Genomic DNA, 16,905 nt, shown 5'->3' with positions numbered 1-16,905 from the left:
ATCACGGGTACGATTGCCATGGCCATCTTCGGATGGTTCGACTTCGATCAGTCAGAAGAAGGTCGCATGGCAAGTTCGAAATCAATGCATATTTTTCCACTGCTGACTCTTCCTAAAACCTACAGCGCACCTCGCTTTAAAATTAGCAGGATGTCCGCTTAAATCCCTCGATAGGGGTGTTTGACTTCACTGACACCCGTTCTGCCATCAGCCTCGCGCAATTTGTTTTGGGGTTGCGGACTCATTTCAAGGTATCAAGGGCGCCATATTGATAGAAACCTTCGATTCTCTGACTCCGTTGCACTGGAGAGTCCGATTTACCCGACTTTGAAACCTAGTATTGGGGACGATTGACGAACGAGTAGCGTCCTGGACCATTATGCTCCGACTTCGAATGACTTTTGCAGATAGCTGAGCCGCGGCCTGGTCTGGCTCAAGTCACGGCTTGGAATCTGGTAAGCCATAAGCCCCCCTAGGCTGAGCCTAAGCCGGGGCTTTGAGCCCAAGCTGGGCTGGAACATCACTGGCAGTGAGATATACCCACACTGTTAAGGTTGTGATGGACCATTTGCAAATAGGCGCATCTACACATTGTAGTAGTCGTCAATACCGACAATCGAACGGTCAGAACTTCCATATCATTAATTACTTGAAGCACCTGCTAGTCCACAAAATATAAGCGTATCATACAGTTCTCGCATAAAAAGGTTGATAACCCAATAGCTATGATACATTTGGTGTTTGCCTAGATGATTTTCCGAAGCCTGGTTTGCCAACTCCATTCACTGACAGACGATGTGACGTCTAAGATGACAATGTTTGATTGGGGAAGATGAACTCTAGAGAATGTGACTCACTGCTTTGTCGACTCATACGTTTTGAAAAAGTCAGGGGGGTTCGTAGGTTCTTCCCCTGTTATGGGCGCGAAATCAAGAGTACTGACATAGTTCGTTTTCCCCTCGCGCACAAGCGAGTAGTACTCAAGAAGATACTGTTTCTCGGAGTCATCGACATCAGTGTCCAATTCAAGGACTAGCTGTTTTGCTTCCGTGCTGAAAAAAAACATCGGCTCAACAAAGTACTGGGAACGTATGTCATAGGCTTACTTAGAGGTATCGGTGAATTCGATGTTAACTCCAGCTTGGGAAGCCGCAGCGGCTAGTTCAACACCATTGCACATCCTGCGTTGCGTTAAGGGGTGATTAAGGCGATCTGTGTGAATCAAGAACTTAAGATATGCATACGTGGGTCCCGTAAGCGTGATCAATTGGCCTCGGAATCTATCACTCAAACCTTTCGGCCCCTCACTGACAAGGATGTTCGCCGCGACCTTGACAACATCGCCAAGCGCGACAGGGGCGAACGAATTCACATCACCGATCGGCAAGCGAAGCCTTCCGTTCGTCTTCATGTCCTTTTCATAGAGCAAGAGGTTTTCGGCGTAATACCCGGCACTTTGCAACAATAAGTGATGCAGGAAAATTTCAAGGTATTTTAGCTCTTACCGAATGATACACTGGCTTGTCCCTGCCTCTGTGCCCCCCGTATATCGCAAGTGCATCATTTCGGTTTCGATTTTTGTGAATTGGCGAATGTGGGGCTGAGCCTTTTCCTCAGCAAGGTCTGTCCCAGCTGCACTGAGCAAGACTGTGTTTTTGATGTCAGCGGCTGCCACAGCCTTGAGCACATCTCGTGCGAGTCGTAGCTTATGGGCGTGTGCAGGAGGGATCATGAATATAGTGTCTGCACCAGATTCCTTGAGGGATTGCACAAGCCCCGCGGGGTCACTGTGTTTATGAGCGATGATTTTAGCACCCATCGTTTCGAGGTCTTCGCATTTCTCGGGATGGAGGGTGACGCAAAACAATTCTTTGAACTTCGGTCTGAACTGGTTGGAAAGGAGCAGTTCGGTAATCAAGTGGCCAGTCTGGCCATCAGCGGCAGTGATGCATATTGAGCGAGACATGGTGGATTTGATTCACGAGTTGACGTAGATCAAGTTGTCGACCAGACTCCTAACTTAATCCGTAGCATCCATCATGATGTCATCACGTAAATTCATGTGCTCAAACTCGAGTACGGGCAACATCGCGGAGTTTACTGACTCATATGATACCCCTATGATTTGTGAAGTACGAGAGCATGCTAGCATAGTGGTGAAGCGCGTTAATCATCGTCTGAAAGATCCATGTCCATGTCCGCCGTCATTTGAGTCATCGTCTGCGACAGTGACAAGTGCACAAGATTGAGGGTGTGCAGGCGGCGGCGGGAATGGAGGTGGAGAAGGTGGCAGTGGAGGGGGGGTGGATGGGGGTGGAGGTGGTTGATACTCGATGTGCGATTGTAGCGAAGAAAATGCCTCAGGTAATCTCCAAGGGGGAACAAGTGCTTTGGCAGATTGAGTTCCGGATATGATTTGCTCCCAAAGAGCTCTTCTTTCTGCAGTAAAGGTAATACTGGGACGAGAAGTAGCGAGGTCCGATGGCATGAATATCATTCCATTATAGACAGTGAGGTGGTTTGAGGAGAAATAATCGTTAGGGTATGTTGCCCACCTACGGGCTGTCGATGAGCGAGGCTCCAAATCAGAATTGGCAGACGAAGTATCATCGACAACTGGTGTTTCGTCCCCGCCTGATTTAGGATAGAAAGATGTTGCAAGACTTAGGTCGATTACTTTGCGGTCCTCTTCATCACTAATTATGAGGAAAGAGTCATCGACATCCTCAAGTGGATGGTCGTGTGTTAGAGTGTGGAAGTCTCCCAAAATTCTTTGGCGAACGGCATCCCTTGGATCGGTATCACTTATCCATCCTGCAGGATAGCCCCAACATGACATGTTATATAGCCATGCACACTGACGACCTGAGTCTTCATGCTGCAAGCCCAAAGCTTCGCGCAAGGTGGGACCAACAACCTTTCCGGGCTGAAAAAACTCCAACCATTCAAGCCGTTGTTTCTTCCAAGCTTCAACAACATGAAACCTGCCCGGTTCCCTCGTTTCCCCGTCCGAGTCAGAACGCAAAAAATTGAAGAGTTGTCCGCGACAGCGCGATGAGGGGGCGATTATGTTGTTCAGGACAGGACCCAACGATGTGATCAGGCGAGCCGCAGTTGAAACAAAAGCGAGCATCGAGGAGTGCAGTGGAACTGGATGGAGTTCGATTCTCGCCTAGGATACCCGAAACGTGCCTCTCATAAAAGCATGACTGAGGTGACAATTCCTGGAACCAAGCTGACCCAGAAGTATCGATGTAAAAGTTGCGGACAACATTGGACCCGCAAGGATTACTTTCTAGACAACTTCCTCCTGAGCTTCTAGTGCCGCTTTCCGCTGCTTCATGGATTCGAGTATGGTGGAGGCATCCCAGCGACCTTTCGCTATCTCCCTCCCATCCAGATGGAGCGCGGGAATCCAGTAGATGTATTTCTTCTTCCACCTTTCTTGGCCTTTGTCCTGTATGTTGACTATTTCAAGGTCGAATTGATGCTACTCATTCATCAGCAACTTGTATGTCGCATTAGAGTTTTGAGTTGCAACGTACTGACTGCCTGACTTTCGCCAATTCTAATTTTGCAACCTAGCATGAATGATTAGAAAGTTTCATAAAGAAAAAGAAACAATACCGACGTCACAAAGCGAACAATTTGGGCCAGTGAAGAGAATGAGGCGGGCAACTTGGGGGAGACGGGCAGCCATTGGAGGGTGGTATCTGGGGTCCGTTGTCATAATTCCTATTATAGTTGTGGCCTTTTGGTTCAATAATAACGGAAGCAAATGTTCTGTACACCGTCCGCGTCCATGGTCATTCGATGAATCAGTGGAATGACAGTTCAGGACCCTCCATGGCGCCAGAAAAGTTTGTTTCTTCGTATATCTTATATAAATATATTTTGATTTCTCATAGCGCGCCCGTGTCCGTTTTACTCTCAAGGACGCTGTCTGTTCGCGGATTCGTGCAACTTCCTTCACGATATCAAAGTAAAGAATCCTCCCGGCCAGTCGCTTGTTGACGTGCACGTCGCGCAGCCTGTCAGGCCACGCGTGTTTTCGTTTCCGAAGACCGTTTTCAATCCTCCTTCGGTCGTGGTCAACTCTGCGAGTCCACGCTCTACCCAACTTGTCAGCCCGGTGGATGACACTTCTCGTTATTCTGGTTTACTTTCGGCTCTTCAAGATGTAATTGGCCCAACTACTCACGAGGACGGTGAAACACTCACACCTCGACCTGTTGACATGAACGATATTTTTTTGCAGAATTCCCAAGCAGATACCACCCTGGTTGGTTTCTCCCCGCACACTCCTTTCACGGACATTTCTGCGTTGGTGGAAGAATCAGATTTATGTGATACTCAGGACTCGTCTGTTATTGAAGTGCCTCGGGATGTGGGGGAGACACGGGAGATACTCGCACGTCATGATATCGGCTCAGATGATTCTAAAGAGGCTGGGGATGTATTTCCCTTGTATGTGGTGGGTGACGAGGACGGGGAAGAAGAGCAGGAACAGGACTCCGAAGAGGTTGGAGAAGACAAGTCGCATTCCATTTCAATGACCGTCTTGCGATTCCCCACCCCGCCTTCCAGTTTCTCTTCTATGAGTACTGCCAGCTCTGTCTTGTCACTTCTTGTACGCCCTCATGACTTGCCAACGGAGGAGCCCTTGCACAATTCAGGACAGGAAGTTTACAATAACCTTCTGTCTCCTGTCGAGCTTTCTGCACGCTTGCGACCTTTCTCAATGTACAACTACACTCCGCCAAAGCGGCAAGACTCTATCGACTCGGGCTATGCCGACAGTTGGACGGGACCAGCGCTGCTAGCTCGTTCTCCACCTCATTCCATGCGCAATAACATTGCATCCGATTCAACTCCCTTTCGCCGTACTTCAGTATCTTTGTTACAAGATAGACGCGTGTCATATGATGTTCGCGGCGTTCGACCTTCCCCTCGCCAACCGGTGGTGGCCGAAGAGCATGACGATGACATATCCTCGACTTTATCTATTTTAGATGCTTATGACTTGTCGTCTGATCTCGACGAAGAGCCTCTCCCCCCCACCGTCCGTCTCACTGGGATGGTGTTAACACCTCCGTTAAGTCCTCCAGCAGAACCATCCTTTCCAAAACAGCCATCTGTTCTCATTTCTGAGAGTGCGCCCATTCATGACAACGCCTTAGAAGTATCATCACTTCAACCCGATTCCGCGCCTGAGGATGATGCCGAACATGCGTCTTTCAATGCTGACGGCCCTCTAGAGTCACTAGTCTCTCCCCTTTCGTCATCTACGGCTCACCCGTCCTCTGTCAAAGGGACTTTTCCATCCCAGGAAGCGGTGCTCCTTGACATGGAATTTCGCAGTCTTCCGCCCTCTCCATTACCCGAACCTGCTTCTTCCGACGTTGTTCATTTCGTCAGTAGAGCCGATGACGTCATTACCCCCTCAGATTCCTCGGATGTGAATGACAGCGAATTTATGGAGGGAGAATTGTCATCAAAGGTGTCATTGTTATCTTTAGGCACTTTCCTGTCTGGTCGCTCGTCTCCGAATACGTCCATACTCTCCGTTGAGTGCGGCTACACGGCTGACGACATGACTCAAGAGACCGTTTTCTCTCAACCTCCTTCGCCACGGAGTGGTCTCACACCGGCGCAGTTCCCCACTTTATCGTCGGTATGGGATGATGATGATACGGACGGATATGATCATCTTTATACAAGCCACCCAACTGAAGGTCAAGAGTCGTCCCTCGCCCGCCCCGGCGAGCAGCCAAGGATCTCCCGTGAACTTCTAGCCCACATTGGACATGTATTTTCCCTTTCCGACGACATGCTAGTGCCTGCAGAGGATGCTCTAGACACAACCGGAAGTGAGACTGATGACCGTCGTGATTCGTGGCATGACGCTCTGAATGCGGATGTCCATCAGGCTTTGCGCATGTCTTCAATGTCTCCTGTGATGTTCTTATCTGACGATGCAGACTTCGATCACGACGAGGCCGGCGTGCGCACGTCTTGGAGCCCTCGATTGGGCGACTTTTCCGCCAACCTTCGTCGTTGGAGCGGCGCGGAAAACGTCTTGTCTGTCGAGGAGGACGTGAGCGTTAGCCCTGTTGAACCTGACGGGGGCGATGCGCTCCGTGGCCAACATAGCACTGAAGGCCTCTTGGATGACCTGGTATCTTTACCAGCGGCTCCTGCCGGGCAGGCTATCGAAACTCGCGACATAGATGCATTCTTACCTCAGGGGAAACAGAATATCCAAACAACTCATTTGCACGACCAATCACTAGTTGACACTAGTACTGTCAACGATTCCTCGGCTGCGACTCTTGGTTCTGTAGATGCTCCTTCGATCGTTGAATTTGTACAGAGGAGTCGTGCTATCTCAGATGCCACCGTGAAACCCGATTTAGGGTCTCCGAGTGCTCCTTGTTTTCCTCCATCACCCGTGGCCTTCATCCCGGCTACCCTCGTTGACACTAATTTGGACGATCATGCAGACTTCCTACAAGCGCTTGACGATCGAAGCGCGGATGCACAACCCACTGATTTGCCAAGTATGGAGGCTACTGCCATGAAACTATCCCATGAGACGAGGGAATCTCCGAATTTGCATCCGGCATCTGTTCTTGAATCAACAGCAGATGGTCATGAGGAGAAACATTCTTCCGCGTTAGCTAGGACGGAGTCCCCTGCGACACATAAAGCTCCACTGAATCTCACAATACGCATTCCATCGACCTTTGAGGCTCAGCCATCTTCATCGTCTACTGCTCAGAGTCTACCACTTATTCTATCCCTCTCGAATGGACGTGATACGAAGCGATGGTTCTCTGATACAGACGGGATTTCGTCTACAGCAAATAGTCCCTCCGCCTCAGCTCCAGTAACATCAAATCTTTCGTCGCGGGAAGCAAGGGGCACAAAGGTACCGTTCGGTTTTCGACGTGTCAATCCACAGGTAAGCTTCTGAAGTTACGTTGTTTGATTGTCACTCATGTATGTCCCTGTAGTTTGTAGCCAGAAGACCACTGCAAGATATTCAGCCCTCATCTTCCGTTTCACCTGTCTTTTGTCCAGCAACGAGGCGAGAGAGTGACACCGCCAGTGCGAACGCTGCCCCGCAACAACTCAACAAGTCCTTTCCACCGAACCCACCATCGGCCGACCGGCTCCTGTCTCCGGTTGAACTGCAGCAAGAATCATCTACTACTGGATTAAAACCTCTCAGGCTGGTGAGTTGCCAACCGACAGCAATCTTGTACATCATCACTGAAGTTCGCCTTCAGTCTAGTTTACTTAATCCGAGGTCGTCCGTATCATCGTCCTCGTCCATCATGTCTAATATATCATCCGGTCAGTACTTCAAATACCTTTTCGGTCATTGTATTGCTCATTCTTGAATACAGACCATATCTTCAATTCGTCTTCACCTCATTCGCCCAATGTATCATCTAGTACTTCGCTATCGCATAATTCACTGGTACGCAATCTAATCATGTTTTTTGCCAAGTTGGCGCCAGTCTGATTTTTGTGGGCAGCTGCCTTCACCATGTTTATCAAGCATACCCGAGCATATTCCCGAGCATATTCACAATACCCTCACGCCCGCTCACGATAGTTCTTCATCATCGTTCGCATTTACTCCTGCTCCTTCGTCTCTTGTTCGTTCTATGCAGATGGAGTGCCAGTTGCACTCTGCACCAGTCCAACAGGCTCCGTCTTGGCGCCTTTCGCGTTACCGAGGAGGCTCACGTGATTTTAGTCAGCCGCTCCACTCCCTGCCACGCCGACTGTCAACTCTCAGTTTGGCATATGACGATGAAGAGGAAGATGTCGATGAATACACCCGCACGATTCGTCGTTCCGCCTCCGGCCTTCCTCCACGACCCTCGTCTGTTCTCGAAGCTCCGGTTCATGCGATAGCGACGCCAAAGCCGACTCTCTTGTTTGCCATTGCGAGTGACGATGTCAATGAAGTGCGACAGGTGCTTGAGAGCGGCGAAGCTGGACCAAACGACCAAGTTGGTCCTCAGTCCGCACTGGCCTTTACTTTGACCAATGACAAACTGTTGCACAAGAATGAGATTGTCAAGGCTCTGTTAGCCTATGGCGCAGATCCATCGGCGTTGCGGAATCCAGAATTGAATCCATCTGCACAAGCGTCATCGGAGGGAAGTGAGGGTGTTTCAGGCTCACACTCACAGCCCGGAGAGACGACGCCAGAAGGAATGGACCCCGCTACGAGGTGCGTAGTGCCCCTCAACCTTTAATCACTGTTTGCTCACTCGATTTTAGATACTATGTTACCAGAGCCGATTCGACACACACTCGGCAAACATCTCAGCTTATATATCGCTCATTCTTCCGGCCCCTCACAAGAGTTCGATATGATCTCATTGGTCAAGACTGGGTATTAGAACAACTCTTCAAGGTGTTGAGTATGCACTCTCAACGGCTGTCGGTGGCTCCCATCGTGGTTCTGCTTTGTGGTATGTTCTCTAGCTAAGTACAAGGTGCATCGTTATACCTCCTCTAGGTCCAAGTGGTCATGGGAAGAGCTTGCTGGCCCGCAAATGTCCGTAACTCGTCTTTACGAGTTACACCCCTTTAACTTATCGTTTCTTTTGCAGTTGGAAGTCTCTTGGATATTCCCACCCATACTGTTAACATGACCACCTTGCGCTCGACGCACGATCTATGGCAATCGTACTCTATGAGTCCGTATGAGGTTTGTTACATTGTGTTTGCTGATGGAATGCACCTTGATATTTTTTCCGTGAAGGAGCCTTCCTCGGATACGTTGGCCCAATTTCTGCTCAACAATGAAGGCGAGCGATGCGTGGTCGTACTAGACGTACGTTCCCCTCAACCTTGTTCCGCGAGATTGACTTATTCCTACCTCAGGAGATCGAGAAGGTAGAAGATCCAAAGGCGTTGTACTCTCTTCTCATGCCTTGGGAGCTTGGTGAGTTCATATGACATTGTCAGTACGACAATGCTTTACTCTTTTTCAAAGGCCGCTGCTCCCTTGAAACGGGAAAGCGACATGTTGATCTTACGAAAGTGATCTGGCTTGGAACGTCCAATATAGGCCATAACCTTGTATTTGAGCACCATGATTCCCGACCAGATCCAAGCAAACCTGTTACTCGAGAAGAGTACCGAGGTCTCATGGATCTTTTAAGACCTCATGTCTCGCAATGCCTCGGAGTAAGTGCTTGAACTGGTCAAATCGTTTACGGACTCCCCGATACTGTCTCTTTTAGGCTTCACTCCTGTCCCGCGTTACCACCGTGTTGCCTTTTATTCCGTTCACCGTGGAAGAAAAAATGGCAATCGCGGCCGAAGCGGTGTACTCTCTCACCGGCGACGGGGCGAAGACATTATCCCCTCAAGATGTGGAGGCAATTGTGATGAAAGTACTGCCAAGTTACGTTCCATCGGAGGGAGCTCGTTCATTACACAGAGCTGTGTCGAATCAATTGGTGGATTTGATCTAAACTCCGACTCTGGGCTTCTTCGATATTCCTGTGATTTATGGTACTTAGTATTGTGGTATTGCATCTTTGCATTTGCGGTATGTCTTTCTGTTTGTCCATACAGATCTACTACAAGTGCAATACATTATGCCATCGTGACGATGGAACAAGTACCGGGCTATCTGATAGTTCGAAATTTCAATGAGACATGGTCGACTTGGATGAACTTCACTAAAGAGAAAATTATGAACGTGGATCTCCCGTTGTCCCCAGTCGGACCGTCATGTGATAGAAGGAAGATAGTCGTTCCTAGTCCTTGATTATGGATCAGAACCCAATCTACCCCGGCGTGTATATGATCGTGTGCACTGCCGCTGCGAGGCTATGCCAGTCAAGTCGATCGAGTATTTTAGGAATCAGGAACAATGGCACAGAGCCGCTTGTACGAAGCCAATGTTTCTAGTCGGTTTCGAACTGCTGCAGGCCGTAGTGTCCCAGGCTGAACTTGATTTCAGGTCTCCGTGTTGCAATCAAATACTACCTAGTATACTACCCATATCTTCTCACACCACTAGCAATCAATGACACTTCTCAAGTGTCTAGTGATGATGATCTTCAGCGCTTTCAAGACGGCGGTGCAATGATTGTTGCCAAGGACTGATTATGTGTGACAGACCTCCATGGTTTTGACAGGGTACGTAGTAAGGAACTCATTCATCTTTCCTCCAAAGCCTCCCTTCAATTTCTTTTCTTTCGGCACTTTCTCCATGACATATTCTATGCGTCCCGTTCAGCGGGAAGGGCGCAGGATCGCCCGTTTTCTGCAACGGCGCGATTCTAGCGCTAGCGCTTCCTTTACATCTTCCACATCTTCACCTACTATCCCTGAAGGACCTGGGTTGGCACTTCCCCCAACAACGACGCCTGTAGCCACTTCAAATAGTTTCCCTGCTTCAAATCAAACCCTTGTCATCGCACTTTCAATCCTTGGGTTTATCGTTCTCGGTATGTCGTCCTCTATGTATGGTAATATCATTTGGGCTTTACATCTATCAGGCATTGCGTTCTGGTACATACGAGTGCAGAGAAGGAAATCCATCAAGGGCGTCGTCAACGTCGCCGATAGGGGAGATGTAGAACGACAGAAAGAGAAATGGCTCGCACCGTCTACAACTGTTCCCCTAGCTCTTGACACCATCGTGGCACCAACTGGTGTTGGCTGGGCACCCCAGTTTCGCTCGATTAGTGGTCCTGACTATGTCAAAGAAGCTGCTAAAGAGTCCAAACCACCCCTTCCCAAGCGCTCGCGTTCTCCACCGCCATCTCTCGTCTCTAAACCACTTGAGGATCCCTTTGCTGATCCCCGACCCAAGTCTGCTCCTCCAAAGTCACCCGTGACTCGTGATGTGGAAGACCACATTAGCATTTCCTCTCCGTCATCTCCTCAGCCCTACGCTCTTTCCGTGAGTGGGTATCAGATTAGAGGTCTCTGGACGAAAGAGAAGGGAACACGGGATTCGGAAGTCTGAGTTACTGTAACCTTTGCATAGCCCTGACGGTTCAGGACGGAACTGCTTCTTATGATGTCAACTGCGGACTCAACGAGATCCCACTACAGTCCACTATCTACAGTTGGCTTTGCGTTAGTTCTGAAATTAGGTATTCCTCTTTTTAATGTCTCTTCGGGGACAATTGAATATTGAAGCCTCACCGCATAGGCTTAATGCGTATTCCACTCCTTTTTATGTAACCCTTAATTTATTAGATGGTCAGTGACTTGTTTACTGGACTCCAGCAAAACTCTTGAGACTGGGAGGAGAGGACGAAGCATGGTAAATATGTATTTACTATCCAAATGCGATTTGCCAAAGATATGTCAATTATGGAGGGTAAGGTGCGAAGTTACTTAGCAGTCTTAGAACAAACATCTCATTCCTCCGCAAACCGTGCTTTCCGTCTAAACCTAGCTTGGTCACGCAACCACTGTATGAAAAAGTAAATTTTATTGCAGGGGAGGCTAAGAAGCACACGCACCTGTCGATATTGGTGGAGAGATCCAATTTTTTCTCCTATGGTACCGCGAGCATAAGATACATTTCACATTCACAACCCGAGCGTCGGTACTTACCATAGAAATCCGGCACGGGGTTCGTGGCACTTTGAGCTGTGGGATCTACGCGATTCTTTACTATGTGTTGGTGAAATCTGCGGTCTTTGGCTTCAATGAGGTTCATTGCGCGACGGTGAGTCATTCTCCAACCCGCAGCCCCGATAGCGGGGCCAATGAGGTATCCGAGCCCTGTGCTGCATTAATTAAGGTCACCTTTGCATAGACAAAATGTCTTACCCATGCATGAGACCGTGCAACCGCTGTAGAAAAATAACGGATCTAACCCCTAGTTTTATGAGAAAGAAATACAAGCATATAGCAATTTGCTACACACCATGATAGGCTTCGTCGAGTCTGACTCCAGAGAACCAAAGTACGCAAGTCCTCCCATTAACCCGAGAATACATGCCGGAATGGTAGCAGCCTATCATACGTTTATAGCCTATGAGAAAACGCGAACATAAATTCCAGCTAGAGTATCTCACAGTTTCCCATTTTCGTTTACTTTTGCGAATCTCCAAGTATTCTGGCCAGGTCAAGTTCTGCTGTTCTGCCTCGGAGACCACTGTGTTTGAGTTATGTCTGATGTTCAAGAATGCCCGACGACATATCCGTTGCGGCACGAGGCGCACTTCATGACAGCTGATCCTTGCAAGAGACACTGACATTATGAGAAAGATGGAGTTTTCCCGTTTTAACTGTTCCTCATTTCAACCAGCCTTCACGATCAGCCAAATACCAAAACAGGAATGTTATTCCCACACGTATGTTACGATCTAGATTAATTCTCGGCGCTAGTACAGCAAGTCTCGGTGCTTTATCTCAGTAATCGTTCCTTTGACCGTCATCACTATCACCTCTGTCTGAGGACAGCCTGAGCGCATGGAAGGAGCTAAATCTTGTCTACTGTGCTGTCAAACATGCGTAGGAAATGGCGTGGACAACGAGCACGACAAATCGAACCCCCTTGCTCTCGATAATCTGTTATCTGTGGGAACTATCAGTGTAGACGTTCAAGACAGTCATCTGCACTGCGCTCATAGACACGCAAGTGACACATGGCATCCAGTACCATCACGTCAGCTGTCTGTTTATCCAGAGGATGATGTGTTCTGCAAGCTCTCTTTCCTAACTGAACATCAATTCCTGCGTGCTACCTGTTGCCTTGGAACGAGTCAACGAGTGCTATATATCCGCATATACCTCATACCTACCGATTTACCAGTTGTGCAAAAAAGCCTACGACATCGCAGTGAAGCTGTATTGAAAGAGGGTCACCGTCACCTTCAGGCGTTATTACCCTCGATCGTACAGGACCAACGTTCCTGGAATGCAGATGAACTCCCCTCAATCAGTCAACCTCAAAATTATTTCTTGCCAAGGGATATTGTAAGCACTTCCTACGTGTGATCTGTCTCTAGTAGTTGCATATCCTATCACACAGGATAATCGCACAATGGCGGAGATCTACAACGACCTGCCTTCATTGGTCTCTTCAACAAGTACTGTGGGACAAGAAATCAGGGGTCTTCGCAGTACTTTGTACGAGTACCAGAGACAGTCAGTGGCCGTGATGATCGAGAAGGAGCTGAGCAACCAGCCTGTTCAAGACCCTTTATACATCCCAATCTCAAATGTGCATGGCGAACGTTTTTACTTCCAGCCTTCAACCCTTACCGCTGCGCGTGAATGCCCAGCAGTTGCTCGGTGCAAGGGCGGCATTTTATGTGAAGAACTAGGTAGGTGTCAGATCATTCTCAACTCCTCGACTTATCTATGGCCGCATACAGGCACGGGAAAGACGGTGATGATCTTGGGCTTGATCCTTGCTACTGTCGATCAACTATCTCAGCCAGAAGAATCGCTGTTGGACTACCGCCCTGTCATGTCTCCCTTGGCCTATCGCACCTTCCCCGCAGATGAGTGCCTTAATGCTCGAAGAAGGGCTGGCATGCATAAAAGTTCGACGCTCGATGTAACAGGTGTTCCATCTCTCGTTGAAATTCTTCTTCACCGCATAAGGACGTGGGGTGACAAGGTGAACGTTCGATCACATGAAGAACAACTAGAGGCGTCCAACCTCTGGCAGCTCCTGCAAGCCAACACGCCATTTTATCACCACTACCCTGTCAAATCACCTATGCGTGCTCTTGGCACTTCTCGCACAAGAGATCGAGTCTCGGAATATCCACGAGTGATGCACCTAACGACAGCAACACTCGTTGTTGTGCCCGTCAATTTGCTTGGACAGTGGGACAGGGAAATTCTGAAACATTGTCATAGCACGTTGAGATATCTTATCATCCGACAGACAACGCAAATTCCAAGTGCGAAGGCTTTAGCGTCTGATTATGATGTGTGTAGCATTGTCTCTGCATCGAGTGACTGCATTGCTCATTTGTAAATATTCAAGCTGATCATTATGACGGATAGTCGTGCGTTTCGGTACCTCATATCTTTTTCGTGCTTATTATCTTCAGGTTTTCGTAGAGAGTCGGTGAAGAACAAAGTTGTTCAGTTGCATAAACTCAAACCCTGCACTTGTGCTCCATTTCCTGGCAGCCGCGTACCAAACTGTTGTTGTCCCGGCGACCCAGCTGTATCGCCTCTTTTTCAAATTCGCTGGAAGAGGCTGGTGATCGATGAAGGCCATACCTCAGGAAACACGGCCGCCACGTTGAATCACTTCGTTCGTGAGCTAAGCATCGAACGTAAATGGATTGTGACAGGAACGCCGACGTCGAATATACTAGGGCTGAGCTTGGGGCGCAAGCAGGACGACGACGTAGAAAATGACTTTGCCATTGATGGTACCTACTCGTTACCTATACCTGCTACGACGGATTGCTCTACATCCGATACCTCTTCGATTTCTGATGGCGGCGCGGAGAACATAGCCAGGGTATGGGGAACGTACGACTACGTCAACTTGCGAAAACTGGGGACAATGATCAGCGACTTCCTCGCCGTCCCTCAGTTCCATTCTGATTTCAAATTGTTCGGTAGCCATGTATCTTTACCCCTTTGTGATCGTCGTGGGCCTCGCGTAGGCGCAGTCAAAGTACTGAGTCAGGTCATGGAGATGGTCATGATTCGTCACAGGTTAGTCTCATTATATACTGCTAGAGACCGTGCAAAGCTTATGTTATCCAGGATCGAGGACATCGAGGAAGAAGTAGTTCTACCTCCCATGCGGCATACACCCATTTACATGAATCTCGATGCCTACGCTGTGAAGTCTTACAATGCGATGCAAGCCAGCATTGCAATCAATGCTATCGACTCTCAACGCGAGGGTCAGGTGCGTGTCTGGTCGTGTGTCTGAACTTTCACTCACGTCGCTTGAAGGATTACATGTTCCACCCTAGGGTGAAAACTTGCAAATCCATTAGCACGATTCGAACACTGACTCTAATTTTACACTAGAACGCAAAAAATCTTCAGGTTGCCATGGACAACTTGTCACAGTAAGTTCTTGGCCCCAGCGCAAATAATAACTAAAATCAAGATCAAACGCAGAGGAATGTTTTGGTCGGCGTCCGACATCTTGTTTAACGTCGATCAAATACGACATGAGGCCCCTAAATTTATGGCTCGTGCCACCGAAGCCGAAGTGTCTAATGATGATATGGCGCTATTGGAACAAGCGCTAGCACACGCGTTAGTTTTCTCTCCTTGTTACTGTATACTCAGGCTTAGTGACGCCTCGCAGAGAAGCGGCAGCGAAAGATCCTCTGTGGCGTGCCATGCAACAACATGAAGATATCCCTTTTCGCGTGACGGGGATAGACGCAGCTGTACTCGAAGCCTGGACACGGGGAAAGTTGAAGGACAAATCTCGTGTTCACGATTTCATGCACGCGAACCGGCTGTGTGAACTACGAGCTCTCGTTCGCAACCGACCTTTGATGAATCTCGATCGATTGGTTGAGGAAGGCAAAGCGTTGGATCTGAATGAACGAGCACGATGCGAGAAGAGATCTGCACACGTACATGATGTCACAAACGCCGCACAGATGAAAAAGATGGTGTCTGAGGTTAAGGACGAGTTGGAGGTCATGAAGGAGAAAGAGAAAGTATATCAAACAGAGGATGTGCCTGAAACAGACATCGATGACTTTGTTCGCCGCAAGTTGGGGCATCCCGCCACTCCTTCGCCATCCAAACTACTCGGCTCGTCGCCATTATCAAGAACATATATCGGGCCATCTCTATCCACCAAGCTGAACTTCATCATATCCGAGGTTAGTGCACAGTATCATTGTATCACCCACTTCTCACTCTTATTTCTAGGTTCTGAAACATTCAGAGAAGGAAAAATTCCTCATATTCTCTAATTCGCCACTCACTCTCGCCCATATCGCAGAGGCACTCTCTTTGATCGAAACCAAGTACCTCCGATATACAACAGATGTTTCTCCGCCACTACGAGAGCAATGCGTCATGACTTTTGAGTCCTCTGATACGTTCCGTGTTTTCCTGATGGAGTTGAAGCTCGGTGCTCGTGGTTTGTGAGTATATCTCATTTGCACTTATTTTTGTTGTTCACAATGTATCCGACAGGAACTTGACCTCTGCTTCCCGAGTTATCTTCTGTGAGCCTGTCTGGCATCCCGATGTCGAGGCACAAGCCATAAAGGTCAGATTTTGTTTCAGATTAGATCAATGTCGCTGAAATGGTTGCCAGCGAGCGCACCGTATCGGACAAACAAAACCAATTACTGGTAATTCTTCCTGAATGATGCTTGTGGTTCGGTTCATCACATTACTATCCTTAGTGAAGACTCTCGTGATCAGACACACCGCAGAAGAGGCAATGGTCTCTAGACGTCATCTTCTGAAGGGATCTGGCAAAGTTCCGAGGATGACTACCGACGTGGGGATGCGTCACTTCATGGAGGTACATGCAATTCGGTTATACCCGGCCATGGAATCACTCATGAGAACCTCTATCTTCTTAGAACCCTCGCTTTTTAGCTGTTCCAACAGAGCCAGAGCGTTTCCCTTCATCGCTACAGATCTCCTTGCTAACACATGCAGAGCCTCAAGTGCAGAACTTCACATCTACTCACCCCTCGGAGGACTCGGCCGCACCTTCAGCCCTGAATCTCAACGTCATCAATACCTATCAGCCAGACGGCACAGCAGACCGGGCTTTGAAACGACCTCGAACGGTTAGGTTCGCGGATTGATACCGAGGCTTATTTCGTAGCCAAAGACGCAGCCATGATGTATTGCGCTGCAGTTATCGAATGATACCTTTTTTTATTTTGAGAAACTCCGTTAATCGCATTACCGGATGGCCCAGAT

General features: G+C 48.6%; 7 protein-coding genes across 7 annotated transcripts; 3 read left to right on the top strand and 4 right to left on the bottom strand.

The window, feature by feature from the left end:
- Positions 1–662: 662 nt before the first annotated feature.
- Positions 663–2,068, bottom strand: DFJ58DRAFT_312388 (uncharacterized protein). The gene is made up of 4 exons (XM_041379776.1): positions 1,506–2,068; positions 1,107–1,454; positions 858–1,052; positions 663–804 (listed from the first exon to the last, which is right to left on the bottom strand). The coding sequence occupies exons 1-4, from the start codon at positions 1,964–1,966 to the stop codon at positions 783–785; spliced, it is 1,026 nt and encodes a 341-aa protein (XP_041245037.1). The 5' UTR covers positions 1,967–2,068; the 3' UTR covers positions 663–782.
- Positions 2,069–3,266, bottom strand: DFJ58DRAFT_312387 (uncharacterized protein). The gene has a single exon (XM_041379775.1). It carries the CDS (start codon positions 3,131–3,133, stop codon positions 2,171–2,173), a length of 963 nt encoding a protein of 320 aa, XP_041245036.1. The 5' UTR covers positions 3,134–3,266; the 3' UTR covers positions 2,069–2,170.
- Positions 3,165–3,709, bottom strand: DFJ58DRAFT_312363 (uncharacterized protein). The gene is made up of 3 exons (XM_041379774.1): positions 3,632–3,709; positions 3,546–3,581; positions 3,165–3,490 (listed from the first exon to the last, which is right to left on the bottom strand). The coding sequence occupies exons 1-3, from the start codon at positions 3,698–3,700 to the stop codon at positions 3,296–3,298; spliced, it is 300 nt and encodes a 99-aa protein (XP_041245035.1). The 5' UTR covers positions 3,701–3,709; the 3' UTR covers positions 3,165–3,295.
- Positions 3,710–7,682: 3,973 nt separating this feature from the next.
- On the top strand, positions 7,683–9,506 carry DFJ58DRAFT_658917 (P-loop containing nucleoside triphosphate hydrolase protein; the record flags this gene model as incomplete). The annotated part of the gene is made up of 8 exons (XM_041382060.1): positions 7,683–8,251; positions 8,302–8,495; positions 8,543–8,581; positions 8,637–8,734; positions 8,789–8,860; positions 8,911–8,971; positions 9,023–9,216; positions 9,273–9,506. 8 exons carry the CDS (start codon positions 7,683–7,685, stop codon positions 9,504–9,506), a joined length of 1,461 nt encoding a protein of 486 aa, XP_041245034.1.
- Positions 9,507–10,252: 746 nt separating this feature from the next.
- Positions 10,253–11,014, top strand: DFJ58DRAFT_726770 (uncharacterized protein; the record flags this gene model as incomplete). Its single annotated transcript, XM_041385404.1, has 2 exons — positions 10,253–10,490; positions 10,542–11,014. The coding sequence occupies 2 exons, from the start codon at positions 10,253–10,255 to the stop codon at positions 11,012–11,014; spliced, it is 711 nt and encodes a 236-aa protein (XP_041245033.1).
- A 200-nt stretch (positions 11,015–11,214) lies between these two features.
- DFJ58DRAFT_312313 (mitochondrial import protein Pam17) lies at positions 11,215–12,279 on the bottom strand. The gene is made up of 6 exons (XM_041379772.1): positions 12,081–12,279; positions 11,930–12,019; positions 11,833–11,881; positions 11,614–11,784; positions 11,520–11,554; positions 11,215–11,468 (listed from the first exon to the last, which is right to left on the bottom strand). Exons 1-6 carry the CDS (start codon positions 12,261–12,263, stop codon positions 11,415–11,417), a joined length of 582 nt encoding a protein of 193 aa, XP_041245032.1. The 5' UTR covers positions 12,264–12,279; the 3' UTR covers positions 11,215–11,414.
- A 147-nt stretch (positions 12,280–12,426) lies between these two features.
- On the top strand, positions 12,427–16,887 carry DFJ58DRAFT_782644 (uncharacterized protein). Its single transcript, XM_041389857.1, has 15 exons — positions 12,427–12,984; positions 13,040–13,334; positions 13,386–13,951; positions 14,009–14,030; positions 14,076–14,697; positions 14,749–14,896; positions 14,944–14,964; positions 15,022–15,062; positions 15,115–15,255; positions 15,308–15,839; positions 15,889–16,106; positions 16,159–16,234; positions 16,283–16,319; positions 16,374–16,495; positions 16,557–16,887. Exons 1-15 carry the CDS (start codon positions 12,478–12,480, stop codon positions 16,785–16,787), a joined length of 3,579 nt encoding a protein of 1,192 aa, XP_041245031.1. The 5' UTR covers positions 12,427–12,477; the 3' UTR covers positions 16,788–16,887.
- Positions 16,888–16,905: the final 18 nt, after the last annotated feature.

The sequence above is a fragment of the Suillus subalutaceus genome (assembly GCF_016647625.1).
Source record: "Suillus subalutaceus strain FC151 chromosome Unknown DFJ58scaffold_39, whole genome shotgun sequence".
Lineage (NCBI taxonomy): Eukaryota > Fungi > Basidiomycota > Agaricomycetes > Boletales > Suillaceae > Suillus > Suillus subalutaceus.
The sequence above is the reverse complement of the archived record's forward strand: the minus strand, read 5'-3'. Positions and strand labels throughout refer to the sequence as shown.